Genomic DNA, 13,178 nt, shown 5'->3' with positions numbered 1-13,178 from the left:
GGCCCGTGAAGCAGCGGAATTTTTGTTTCGTGTGAAAAAGGCAGTCGGTGATAATCGATTGTCCCGGAAGACTACAGATTTGGTCCGTGTGAAAAGACAGTCGGTGATAATCGATTTGTCCAGAAAATACAGAATTGTCCGTGTGAACACGTCGGTAAGCAGCAAGTTGACGAAGGAAAGAACAAAAGGAATCGCACGAGGGGCAGACAAAAGAGAAGCCATTTTGTTTTCTTTCCCTGACGCGGAGCGTGGAAAAAGTGGTTTTTTTTGGAGTTTTCTGTAGACGGTTAAGCAAAAAAAAAGTGCAGTGTTCGTGGTGTAGAACCTCTTTTTTATTATTGAAACTATAACAATAATTAATTTTTAACGACTGCCTGTTTACGGCAGGTCTAATATCTTTGTTTGAAGAGTAATAAGAGTGTAATCTTTTGTTTTAACAGGGTCGATCCGAGGAGCCGGACATTTTGGTGTTTTCTGGCCGGGGCGGTGTGTTCTGCCTTTTGTGACGTGTCGGGAATCATCAACGAGGCGGTGGATTGTCCTTCCGGTGATTTCGGAACAGAACCAAGTGATTTCGACGTTGTCGGAAGCTGATAGGTGACCGGCTGGTAATTTCTGTCGCTACGGGTGAGCGGGGAACGAGCCACGTGTTGCAGTACCTGGAAGCGCTGATTTTTTGAGGTTAAGTTGCCGCTGTGTGGGTGAGTCACTTCAAACCTTTATATATATTGATTTTGAGCCAGACTAATAGGTCTCCTTGTGCTTTTTTTTTGATTTTTTTAAAAACTATTGATTGAAGTTTGTTGAAATGAGCCAAGGAGGCATGGTTTCATCCATCGAGCCGTTCCGCAAGGGTTCTTCGTTTTCGGACTGGATTTGCCGTCTGAAATATACATTCGACGGTAATGACGTGACAGATTCTAAAAAACAAAAAGCTCACTTTATGAATTTATGCGGTCCTTATCTATTTACTCAACTTAAAACGATTTATAATGAGAAGGATTTGGCCAATGCAACCTTCAACGATATTGAAGCCAAACTTAAATTGAAGCTAGATAGGGTAGAACCTGACCTTGTTCAAAGATTCCGGTTGAGTCTGCGTAATCAGCAGCCTGACGAAACGGCAGAAGAATTTGTACAGGCCGTCAAGCTGCAGGCGGATTTTTGTGGTTTCGGTGCCTTTCGTGATGTGGCCATCCAAGACCGCATTTTGGCGGGCTTAAGGGATGATCGGTTGAAGGAAATGTTGTTGAAGGAGGAAGGTTTAACGTTAGATAAAATGGATAAACTAATTACGACGTGGAATATAGCCAGGGATAACGCGCATGCATTGAACAATAACAACAACAACTTCAATTATTATAATCTTCCTGTCGGGTTTATCGATCAATATTCTCCACAACAACATAATTTTCGTTCTTCTGGGCAAGTGAACAACTTTCGTAGATCGGTGCATGAGAGATTAGGTTTTCGTCCGTACATTAGGCAAAACTCACAGTCACAAAATAACAACAATAATAATAACTACAGACGTGATGCGAACAATTTTTATCATCGTAATCAAAATCATCGCTATTCTGGCAGATACAACACACAATACAATAATCGCAATGCCAATCACACAAACAACAACAACAGAAACAATCAACAACCGAACCGTTACAATAACAAAAATTTTAGAAATAATGAATCAAACAGTAGATATGGGCAAGGTTCTCAGCCAGAGTTAGAAGAGGAATCTGTGGTAGTCTGTGAATATTGCGGGGTTCCTGGCCATGTGAAACGCAAGTGTTTTACTCTCAAGAATTTGAAGCGTGATGTGGTCAAATTTGTAGATCTAGCGAAACCTGGAACCAGTTCAGAGAAGCAGCTCACGGACATGATGGGTCGATTGACAACAGCTGGCGACATGGCTGGAAGTGACAGCGATGATAGTTACTCCGAATGGAACTCAGGTGAATTGCAGTGTATGTGTGTGGAGTCCATTAATAAGATTAGTGAGCCATGTTTGATGAATGTCAAACTTGATGATATTTTGGTGTCGATGGAAGTAGATTGTGGTTCTACGGTTACTGTGATGGGCAAGAGCCAATATTTTACTCTTTTTGACAAACCTTTGAAACAATGTGATAAGCAACTTTTGGTGGTGAACGGAAACAAGCTGGAAATTGAGGGAGAAACAGATGTGTTAGTTGAGCTCAATGGTTCTAGACATGTTTTGAAGCTTCTTATTTTGAATTCAAACTTTAAATTTATTCCACTTTTTGGCAGGAACTGGATGGATATTTTCTTCTCTCAATGGAGGCAATTTTTTTCTAGCAATTTGATTGTTGATGAACAAGTCAATAGTTTAACTACACCAAAACGTGAAGAATTGATTGAGGAAATTAAAAATGATTATGGTGAGGTTTTCATTAAGGATTTTTCTACTCCTATTAAAGGTTTTGAAGCTGAATTGGTTTTGAGGAGTGATGTGCCCATTTTTAAAAAGGCTTATGACGTACCTTACAGGTTAAGGGAGAAAGTTTTAATTTATTTAGATCGATTGGAGAAACAAAATGTGATAACTCCGGTAAAGTCGAGTGACTGGGCGTCTCCTGTTATTGTTGTAATGAAAAAAGATAATCAGATTAGATTGGTGATTGACTGCAGGGTCTCAATCAACAAGGTGTTGGTTCCAAATTCCTATCCTTTGCCGGTTGCATGTGATTTATTTGCTAAATTGGCAAATTGCAAGGTTTTTTGTTGTTTGGATTTGGAGGGAGCTTATACTCAACTTGCTTTATCGGAGAGGTCCAGAAAATTTATGGTTATTAATACTATTAAAGGTTTGTTTACATATAACCGTTTACCACAGGGGGCTTCTCCTAGTGCGTCAATTTTTCAATTTGTCATGGACCAAATATTGGGTGGCATTGAAAATGTTTTCTGTTACTTGGATGATGTGTTAATAGCAGGAGAGAATGTTGATGATTGTCGTCAGAAGCTGTTAATTGTTTTGGACAGACTTGCGAAGGCAAACATTAAAGTAAATTGGGAAAAGTGCAAATTTTTTGTGCCTGAATTAAATTATTTGGGACATATTATTGGGGAGAAAGGTTTAATGACCAGCCCTGACAAAATTTCAACTATACAAAAAGCTAAAGTGCCTACAAATGTACATGAACTAAAGTCTTATTTGGGATTGATTAATTATTATAACAGATTTGTGCCTAATTTATCTTCCAAGTTATATCATCTCTACAATTTGTTGAGGAAAAATGTTAAATTTGTCTGGAGTCATGATTGTGACACGGCATTTCAAGAAAGTAAACAATCTTTGATTAAAGCCAATATTTTGGAGTTTTATGATCCCCATAAAGAAATTGTTGTGGTGTCTGACGCCTCGGGCTATGGTCTGGGAGGAGTAATTGCTCATGTAATTGACAAGGTTGAAAAACCAATTAGTTTTACCTCTTTTAGTTTAGATGACGCACAAAAAAAGTATCCAATTCTGCATTTGGAAGCTTTGGCATTAGTTTGTACTATTAAGAAATTTCATAAATATTTATTTGGACAAGAGTTTATTGCTTACACTGATCACAAACCCTTGCTGGGGATTTTCGGCAAGGAGGGCAAAAACTCAATATTTGTAACGAGACTTCAACGCTATATTTTGGAGCTGTCCATTTACAAGTTTGAGCTCAGATACAGGCCTTCTGCGAAAATGGGAAATGCGGATTTTTGTTCGCGATTTCCATTGGAGCAGGCGGTGCCTGCTGAGTTAGATCAAGATTTTGTTCGGAGCATAAATTTCAGTAACACATTGCCAATAGATTATGTTATGGTTGCGAAGGTGACAAAGGACGACGTTTATTTACAACAAATTATTAACTATCTGCGTGATGGTTGGCCGCTTAAGTTTGACAAACGCTTAATGGACGTTTTTGCAAATCAGAAAGATTTGGAAGTAGTTGAAGGGTGCGTTTTGTACCAGGACAGGGTGGTTATACCACGTTTAATGCAAAGCGGAATTTTGACACTTTTGCATGCCAATCACGCAGGGATAGTGAAAATGAAACATGTCTATTGGTTTGGTATAAACAAAGATATTGAAAGCTTTGTCTCAACTTGTGATGTATGCGCTAGCATGGCAGTGGTGCCAAAACCAAAAATTTTGTCTCAGTGGACTCCAACAACAAGACCATTTAGTAGGATACATATTGATTTTTTCCATTTTTCTCATAGCAATTTTCTTTTAATTGTGGATTCAAACACAAAGTGGTTAGAGATTGAGTGGATGAAGAAAGGTACGGATTGTGCCAAAGTATTGCAGAAATTGGTTGCATATTTTGCAAGATTTGGGTTACCAGATGTTTTGGTATCGGACGGCGGTCCTCCATTTAATTCTCATGCATTTGTTTCATTTCTTGAAAAACAGGGCATTAAGGTGTTGAAAAGTCCACCATATAATCCATCTAGTAATGGCCAAGCTGAAAGGCTGGTGAGAACTGCGAAGGATGTTTTAAAGAAGTTTTTACTAGAACCTGCAATGGCTGAGATTGATTTGGAGAACCAGATTAGTTTGTTTTTGATGAATTATAGGAACAATGTAGTTTCTAGTACCGGGCAACTTCCTGCGGAAAAGGTGTTCAATTATAAACCTAAAACTTTGCTTGATTTACTTAATCCCAAAAACAATTATAAGCAGCATCTTCTCAAGCAACAATCCTCGCCTGATGAAAACCTAGATGATTGTCTTAGGGATGTGGAAGTTTCTAATGACTTTTTAAAAGATCTGATTCCAGGGGATGTTGTATGGTACAAAAACCATAATGCGCATATCCCAAACAAATGGATTAGAGCACATTTTCTAAAACAATTTTCCAAAAACTTATTCCAGGTGTCGGTTGGAAGCGCTCGGGTGATGGCCCACAAGATGCAGCTTAAACCCCATCACGAGCGTAAGGAGCGCCCGAATGTGCACCTGTTTCCGGTGGTGCACGGCGAATACGAGGGCGAGGAGGAAGCAGTTTGTACGGCTGCAGCAGATATTAGTTCGGAAGAAGAATTTCGAGGATTTCCGGTGATGGCTGGAGGAAAAAGAAGAAAAAGAAGTGCGCTTACGGCAGAATTGCCTGAAGAGTATCCACGCAGATCAAAAAGGCTCAGAAAGCCGATTCATGATTTGAATTATCAATATAATTAGTGAATTCAGAAGACTAGGATTTTTTTTAAATTAAATAATCATTAAAAGTGATATCAGAGAATTAGGAAAAAAAAAACAAATTCGTTCAGATAAATTAACTAAATTGAATTGTATTCATTAGAAATCTTTCTTGCTAAAAGAGGGAGGAGTTGTTATGTACACCCCTCGTTCGTTGTACTAAATTAGAACGCAAATGTCAAACGTAGAGCGTAACGTTCTGAAACGACTTCGCTGTGAGGTTGAATAAATCTTTCCCTTTTATCATCTAGAACTCAAACCGAGCACATCTTTTCTAAAAAATCCGGACTTCTTCGTATTAGTACACTTGCCCCACCTAAACAAGATTTTTTAAAAGCTCTCTACAAAAATAACTAAAACATAACCCGTGGCGTTTACGTCGTTTTGGCGGTTATGTGGCAGTAGAGTCAGCTAATTGCATTGCTAGCAACAATTCTTCATACTGGAAATAATCAAAATTGTAAAAATTACGGTCTTACGAGCGATTGTTCCTCTTGCCCCACCTTCCCCTACAGACATAGTCCATAAAAGATTGTGTTTGGGCATGAAAGGGCGTTTTAGAGAGAAAAATCAGTATTTTTTAGCCAACAATTTTCAAAAATCACTCCCCAAAACGATGAAAAAAAAATTGCAGCCAAAACTAATGCATTCAGCTTATAGGAAATTTTACGGAGATCATTTTGCTTTTTCTAACATTCAATTTATGTCCACGCAAAGCCGAGATATTTGCATTTTGGTGAACAAAAAGTGACGAATTTTCAAATTTTTTCAGTCTTCCCGAAACGCGCGCACGCCGTATACGCCGTACAAGTTTTCAGTGCAGATGAACCTCAAACACACCAGGCTGCCATGTTCGAGTTCTCCCCGCACGGCGCACTCAAGTTTACACGCGGTGTAAACACGCGGTGCACACCTCGGGTACAACGCCGTGCGAGCGAAGAGCGTGTAAAGAGACGAAAAAATGACTGCAGCGGAGAATGAAACACCGCTTTGCAGCAGAGGGAGCGTGTGGGAACTATTTTTGTCTCTTTTCTGCTTGCACGGGGTTTGTACCCGGGGTGCAAGGTTCGGTTTTAAACTCGAGGTTCGTGTGCGCGTACAGACTGTACACGGCAGAGTTTAGGTTTGCTTGTACGCGTGCACACGCGGTGCTGGTGTTTGATCGAGTACAGAAAACAGAGAACGCGGTTGAACGCGGTGCACGGGGATCACTGAAATTTTTGGTATATAAGCGTTTTTAGCATAAAACATTGGCTACTATGATTACAAACGGGAAAGCATATATTTTGGATATTTTTATTTTGCTCGCTCAAAAACAATATTTGTTAATAACATTTCATGAAAAAAACGAGATTTTCTCACAATGTGACGTAAACGACATATTTATAAGTACTGCTCTGTGCTCTTCTCGATATGAACAAATGAAGCTCTAATGGGTAACTTTTTTTGGAAAAAAAAATAAGTTTTTTTTTATAAATAAATTTGTTTCATCCGAATGTACACACAAAAAAATTACGTTCACAGCTTGGAGATATGAACTTAAATAAAATTAATTTTAATTTATGATTATTTGTCGTTTACGTCACATTGTGAGAAAATCTCATGTTTTTTCATGAAATGTTATTAACAAAAATCTTTTTTGAGCGAACAAAATAAATATATCCAAAATATATGCCTTCTTTTTTTTAATCATGTTTTATTCTAAAAACGCTTATATACCAAAAATTTTAAAAATTCGTCACTTTTTGTTCACTAAAATGCAAATATCTCGGCTTTGCGTGAACATAAATTGAATGTTAGACAAAGCAAAATGATCTCCGTAAAATTTCCTATAAGCTGAATGCATTAGTTTTGGCTGCAAATTTTTTTGGCTCGTTTTGGGGAGTGATTTTTGAAATTTTTTAGATAAAAAATACAATTTTTTCTCCCAAAAACGCCCTTTCATGCCCAAACACAAGCTTTTATGGACTATGTCTGTACAGGAATTTGTTCAGGGGACATTAAACTATAACTTGAAGCTCAAGGCGACCAAATTTGAGTGACTTTAGTATGATTGTTACGCGCATTTCTGAAAAAAACTCGAAAAATGCACTTTTTTCATTCAAGCTCCGCGCGCGAGTTGTAAACCATTTTTGGGATTTTTTTGTTGTATGAAAACATTGTTCCTGACATCCTAATCTATCATTCTAGGGGTGAGCACCGAAGATTTGACAACTTTTCATTTTTTTGGGTCGACCTAGTCGGCATGCTTGCGGTCCTGAATCGCGGTAAGCTGGGAAATGCGTCGGAATCCAGTGAAAACTCCACAATCTTGGTTGAACCCTTTCTATTTTTCTTATGGCTATCTGACCTTCTTTTCCTTCCTTATGGCTTTCTTATGGCTATCTGACCTTCTTTTCCTTCCTTCTTCTCTGGGCCCCGTACTCCGACTCAGCTTCCGGTGACGCCGCTTCCTCTCCTTCTGTTGTGGTTGCTGCGCCGCATGATGGCGAGGTTGTTGTACTGGATGGCGTACTCGACCGGCTGCGGTCATTAACGGATCCCACTCGTTCCGGTTGTTGTCGTCCTGTCCTCCGTCGTGGTTGGTTGCGTCCTACGACCTTCGGAGCACCATCAAGGGTGTCCGGAATACCCGGATGAGGCGCAGGTACGACGCGAGTCCATGTCCGGCTGCGGACTGGATTCTGGGGTGACTCGAAGGTTGCGGCGAGTCCCCGGTTTATGTCCTCGACACGGTTGTTACTGGGCGGTGCCGAACTGGCACTAAACGTGAGGTACGAGGGATCCTGGAGGTGATGGTTGACGTTAGGTGAGCCATGACGGTTGGATTTGTTGGTTAGGTGGATGGGGTCCGTTAGTGTTGGCAAACTGGCGGGTTTTGTGGACATACCTGATGTCCATCAGCGGTCCCAAACACTCCTGGTTCCCGCTGGCACTATCACTCACGGCCGTGGCCGTGCACTTCAACTTATTTGCGAAACAGTGGAGTTGTAGCGGTCCAACTGTTCGCTGTGTCTCTTACCGGGCAATTGGACGAGTCTTGAGGAGTCATTGGCGGTTGACGGACTTCGTCTTTCCCCTTCTCCTTCCGCGCCTTTACCACCCACTGCTGACGAGGTCCTCTGGTGGTTGGTTTTGGAAGCTTCTGCTGGGTGCGTTCTTGGTGGACGTCACTTGCTGGGTCGTTTACAGGAGACCAAACACTTGACACGCGAACACTTTCCAACTTTTAAATTAAACGGAAAACAAATCGCGGTAACCTTCACGAGTGAGTTTCCGAACGGTTACAGATGACCCGCGTCGATAGTTTTGCGTCGAAATGGGACAAACTGCTCGATCTGCCAATGAGTAGCAGCAGACAATCGAACGCTTCCTGCTCGGCTGAACCCCACTGAAACGCTTTTACCAAAACCAAAAAAAAAACTGTCGAATCCTCGGAATCTGGATACAATGGCTTAATACTAAAACAAAAACAATATCTACAATAGTCAATTATTTATGTTTTCAGTTTTTTTTTACTGTGAGATCTTGAAAAATAAGCATATTCTTTCAGAGTTACATTTGAGCAATTCTCTACAAAACCGGCCGATTTCGACCATTTTTATTTTTTGTATTTTTTGATTTGGCTCAAACTTTGTGGGGGCCTTCCTTATGACCAAAGAAGCCATTTTGCATCATTAGTTTGTCCATATAAATTTCCATACAAATTTGGCAGCTGTTCATACAAAAATGGTAGTGGAAAATTGTCCAAAGAATCCGAAAATTCATTCTGTTTTTCGATCAAAAATCATGTTCATTGAGAAAATCATGACACTTTGAGAAGTTTAAAATAATGACTTTCATCAACATTTTCTAAACTATAGTTAACTAACTTTTTAAACTTGTCAAAATTTTATGAAAAGTTCTTCTTGAGGTACTTTGAACACTTCTCTACCACGGTCAGTATGTTTCTAAATCATTCCTTGCGTAATTTAATTGTACTCTTCATTCTGCGGAAAAATCGCAAACCTATCAAAGTCACCCCGGCTATCAAAGTCACCCCGTTTTACGGTACGTAAATATTCGAAAATCTGTAACTTTTAAAGGAATTTTTTGATCAATTTGGTGTCTTCGGCAAAGTTGTAGGTATTGTTAAGGACTATTTAGAAAAAAAATAGGTACACGGAAAAAAAAATTTCCCGATTTTTTTATTAACTTTTTTTTCACAAAAACTCAAATTCCCAAAATACGTATTTTTTGATTTTCGAGATTTTTTGATATGTTATAGGGGACAAAAATCCGCAACTTTTGAGCTATAGAGAAACATGGTCAAAAAATCTGCCGCCGAGTTATGATTTTTTGAAAAACTGGTGATTTTTGGAAAAAATCGAAATTTCACACATAAAATTTTTTAGACCTCATTTTTTAATGCAAAATTGAATTTGCAATCGAAAAGTACTTTACAGATTTTTTGATAAAGGGCTCCATTTTCAAGATATAGCCACCGAAAGTTTGATTTTAGCGAAATATTTGCAGTTTTTCAATTTTTAAAAATAGTGACCATGAGTGACCATTTCTAAAAATATTTTTTTTGAAAAGTTCAGAAAATTTGCTATAAAATTGTCTAAGAGACATTGAAGATTGGACCTCTGGTTGCTGAGATACAGCGGCTTAAAGAAAAAGAAACACGAAAATTGAAGTTTTCTAAGTCTCACCCAAACAGCCCACCATTTTCTAATGACGATATCTCAGCAATTTATGATCCGATTTTCAATGTTAATACATGAAACATTCGTGAAATTTTCCGATCTTTTCGAAAAAAATATTTTGAAATTTTTTAAATCAAGACTAACATTTTTAATGGGCATAATATTCAAAGTTTGGCCCTTTTAAAATGTTAGTCTTGATTTATTTTTTTTCAAAATATTTTTTTCGAAAAGATCGGAAAATTTCATGTATTAACATTGAAAATCGGACCATCAATTGCTGAGATATCGTCATTAGAAAATGGTGGGCTGTTTGGGTGAGACTTAGAAAACTTCAATTTTCGTGTTTCTTTTTCTTTAAGCCGCTGTATCTCAGCAACCAGAGGTCCAATCTTCAATGTCTCTTAGACAATTTTATAGCAAATTTTCTGAACTTTTCAAAAAATATATTTTTAGAAATGGTCACTCATGGTCACTATTTTTAAAAATCGAAAAACTGCAAATATTTCGCTGAAATCAAACTTTCGGTGGCTATATCTTGAAAACGGAGCCCTTTATCAAAAAATCTGTAAAGTACTTTTCGATTGCAAATTCAATTTTGCATAAAAAAATGAGGTCAAAAAAATTTTATGTGTGAAATTTCGATTTTTTCCAAAAATCACCAGTTTTTCAAAAAATCATAACTCGGCGGCAGATTTTTTGACCATGTTTCTCTATAGCTCAAAAGTTGCGGATTTTTGTCCCCTAAAACATATCAAAAAATCTCGAAAATCAAAAAATACGTATTTTGGGAATTTGAGTTTTTGTGAAAAAAAGTTAATAAAAAATCAGGAATTTTTTTTTCCGTGTACCTATTTTTTTCTAAATAGTCCTTAACAATACCTACAACTTTGCCGAAGACACCAAATTGATCAAAAAATTCCTTCAAAAGTTACAGATTTTCGAATATTTACGTACCATTTTTGTATGAACAGCTGCCAAATTTGTATGGAAATTTATATGGACAAACTAATGATGCAAAATGGCTTCTTTGGTCATAGGGAAGGCCCCCACAAAGTTTGAGCCAAATAAAAAAATACAAATAAAATCCATTTCCGGTTTTGGTAGGGAATTGCTCATTTAAATTATAAAGCCACAAATGTTTGAAATATCAATTAAAGAACCTGTCGACTGATCACAATTAACGAGCTAGCCTTCTGTTTTAGAGACAAGGTTGCTTAAGGTGAAACTCGTTTTTATTAAAATACACTCATTACATGATGGTCAGCTTTTAAAAAATCCTGTATGCTCCATTTGGTCCTGAACAACACGTGCTTTTCCAAAAAGCACACACTTAAAAAAATCAAAATGTTGCTTCCATCTGTTCCTTTTGCTGTTCGTCATTGCCGTACTAACTTGACGCATGTCTGAGCATATTGATACGAACGAGTGCCAGGATTGCACGACGAAGAATCGGGCTTCCTTTTCGGCCAGTCGCATGGGCTTCATCAAACAGGTGCCAGCTTTTTACGAACACTCATTTTATTCATTTCTCAATCTAGTGCTGCTTACAATATTTCGCTGGAAAGAGTGGCAAGAGTGGAAGCCAGCTCGATTGCACGGGTCGAAGCCAAAAGCAGAATAAAAAAGATAGAGCAGACGTCGTACGATACACATCAATTTTAAGCCGACAGGTGAAAATTTCTTTGATGTACATTCAACATCAGGTGCATTTTAAAGTTTACTGTCGACAACATTGATTCTAGGCATTCGGCTTCCTGTGCTTGATTGAGTTAAGGGACACTTTGCATGCTGAAAGTAGCAGCTTGATATCAATTTGCCCAGAATTAAATTGTCCAATCGGATTCGTGATGTTTTATTAATGGTACAGTATCGTTAAGCTTTCGAAGACAGTTGTTTGCCAAGTGATATTTATTGTACAATCAGCTGAAATCAATTTAAAATTTAAATTCTGCTTTAAGAATCATTTTTAACATGTTTGAGTTGATTTAAAAATCTTTTTAATTTTTTGAATATTTTCGATGTTTATTATCGTTAAAAGTTTTTTTCGCTAATTTTTTTTTTTCGTCAAATTTTACATTTTTTGAAAACTAATGATTGCAAAACAATTGAAATTGTGTAAAATGCATTTTGAAACACATGCAAATGTTGAAACTTTAAAAATCAAATCAAACCTTCCACATTCACGACCCCACGTCTTTTGTGATCTCTAATGCAAATTTCTGCTCGAACCCAAGCTCGAACCTAGGAGTCCTAGGATGTTCAAAATAAATGCTTCAGTGGCCAAAGTGCCTCAAAAAATGTTTTTTTTAAATGTCTTTTTACGGGTTAAATTCCATTTGATAGTCAATTGCAAAGCGCCAGCTCCTGTTAAGTCATATCAAGCTCAAATTTTGGATTTGAGCTCAGTACACCCACCGGATCCAGCCCCTGAATGCCAGTCATTTTTGTTACATCCTTATACGATAACTTCTTAGTTTACACTATTGTTAATACAATATAACTAGGGCAACATTTGAAAAGGGCGCATAAGCATTTTGACAACAGTAACAATTTTGCCGAAGTGTTGAGAGTTCGCTAAAGGGGGCCAGCTATTGTTTTACACTTCGAGTTGCGTGAAAACAGTTTCCTGATCCAAATATCGCCAACTTTTCAATGAAAACCCCGTTTGAAAATGCATTATACACCCATAGAATTGATATGCAATCATAAGTTTTCAAAAAATTAAGATCTGACGAAATCTTTTTGCGGTTTAGTTTTGGGTTTTGTATATCAAAAATTCACTAAAACTAAATATATTTTTTTAATAGTCAGGACCCAGTGCCTGCGATTCCCGTTAGAGTTTATATGGAATTCCAATTAGAATGTAACAGAAAAATCAGGCATCGGGTCCAGACTGTTAATTAGGCGTCAGCCATAAAGTACGTCACGCAAAAATCGGCCAAAATTAACCCCCCCTCTCCCCTAAATCACACTTTGTCACACAAGGTTGAACCCCCCCTCAAAAAGTACAATTTTGCTCATATTTGGCTCAGAGTCCTGCAAGTCCAGAGTCAAAATTTTTTGCCCATTCTGGAAATTTCTGAAAAGTTGGCATTTGATGTCCTCTAATATCAGAAAATAAAAAAAATAAAAATAATGTTTTTTTGCAAATCAAGTTTAGTGACAAAAAGTGAAATTAAAAATCACCAATTTTTATGTTTATCGTGTATCATTTTTTTTCAGTGTAGTCCATATCCATACCTACAATTTTGCCGAAGACACCAAATCGATCAAAAAATTCCTCC

General features: G+C 37.8%; 2 protein-coding genes across 6 annotated transcripts; one reads left to right on the top strand and one right to left on the bottom strand.

The window, feature by feature from the left end:
* Window positions 1–562: 562 nt before the first annotated feature.
* On the top strand, window positions 563–5,188 carry LOC120417962 (uncharacterized protein K02A2.6-like). Of its 4 annotated transcripts, XM_052707174.1 has the most exons (3): window positions 563–701; window positions 800–902; window positions 1,836–5,188. In XM_052707174.1, exons 2-3 carry the CDS (start codon window positions 809–811, stop codon window positions 5,186–5,188), a joined length of 3,447 nt encoding a protein of 1,148 aa, XP_052563134.1. In that variant the 5' UTR covers window positions 563–701; window positions 800–808. The 4 variants fall into 4 exon arrangements, 3 of the variants coding, with proteins under 3 accessions (XP_052563134.1, XP_039436131.1, XP_039436133.1); XR_005605538.2 differs by lacking the exon at window positions 800–902 and having other exon boundaries at window positions 564–701; window positions 4,883–5,022; XM_039580197.2 differs by lacking the exon at window positions 563–701 and having other exon boundaries at window positions 809–2,187; window positions 4,883–5,019.
* A 1,910-nt stretch (window positions 5,189–7,098) lies between these two features.
* On the bottom strand, window positions 7,099–8,574 carry LOC120417917 (uncharacterized). Of its 2 annotated transcripts, none has more exons than XR_005605523.2 (2): window positions 8,097–8,574; window positions 7,099–7,992 (listed from the first exon to the last, which is right to left on the bottom strand). XR_005605523.2 is itself a non-coding variant. In XM_039580154.2 (2 exons), exons 1-2 carry the CDS (start codon window positions 8,256–8,258, stop codon window positions 7,588–7,590), a joined length of 435 nt encoding a protein of 144 aa, XP_039436088.1. In that variant the 5' UTR covers window positions 8,259–8,574; the 3' UTR covers window positions 7,099–7,587. The 2 variants fall into 2 exon arrangements, 1 of the variants encoding a protein (XP_039436088.1); XM_039580154.2 differs by having other exon boundaries at window positions 8,229–8,574.
* Window positions 8,575–13,178: the final 4,604 nt, after the last annotated feature.

This window comes from Culex pipiens, chromosome 2, assembly GCF_016801865.2.
Source record: "Culex pipiens pallens isolate TS chromosome 2, TS_CPP_V2, whole genome shotgun sequence".
In the NCBI taxonomy this organism is placed as follows: domain Eukaryota; kingdom Metazoa; phylum Arthropoda; class Insecta; order Diptera; family Culicidae; genus Culex; species Culex pipiens.
Note: the sequence above shows the minus strand (reverse complement) of the source record. Positions and strands in the feature narration are given on the sequence as shown.

What these genes read in the sequence shown, in the direction of transcription:
- LOC120417962 (XM_052707174.1), top strand. Translation starts at nt 809, where the DNA reads ATGAGCCAAGGAGGCATGGTTTCATCCATCGAGCCGTTCCGCAAGGGT. An exon ending in TCTGAAATATACATTCGACG is followed by an intron (nt 903 to 1,835) that starts GTAATGACGTGA and finishes TCAAATTTGTAG; the next exon opens with ATCTAGCGAAACCTGGAACC.
- LOC120417917 (XM_039580154.2), bottom strand. Translation starts at nt 8,258, where the DNA reads ATGACTCCTCAAGACTCGTCCAATTGCCCG. An exon ending in AAGACTCGTCCAATTGCCCG is followed by an intron (nt 7,993 to 8,228) that starts GTAAGAGACACA and finishes CATCACCTCCAG; the next exon opens with GATCCCTCGTACCTCACGTT.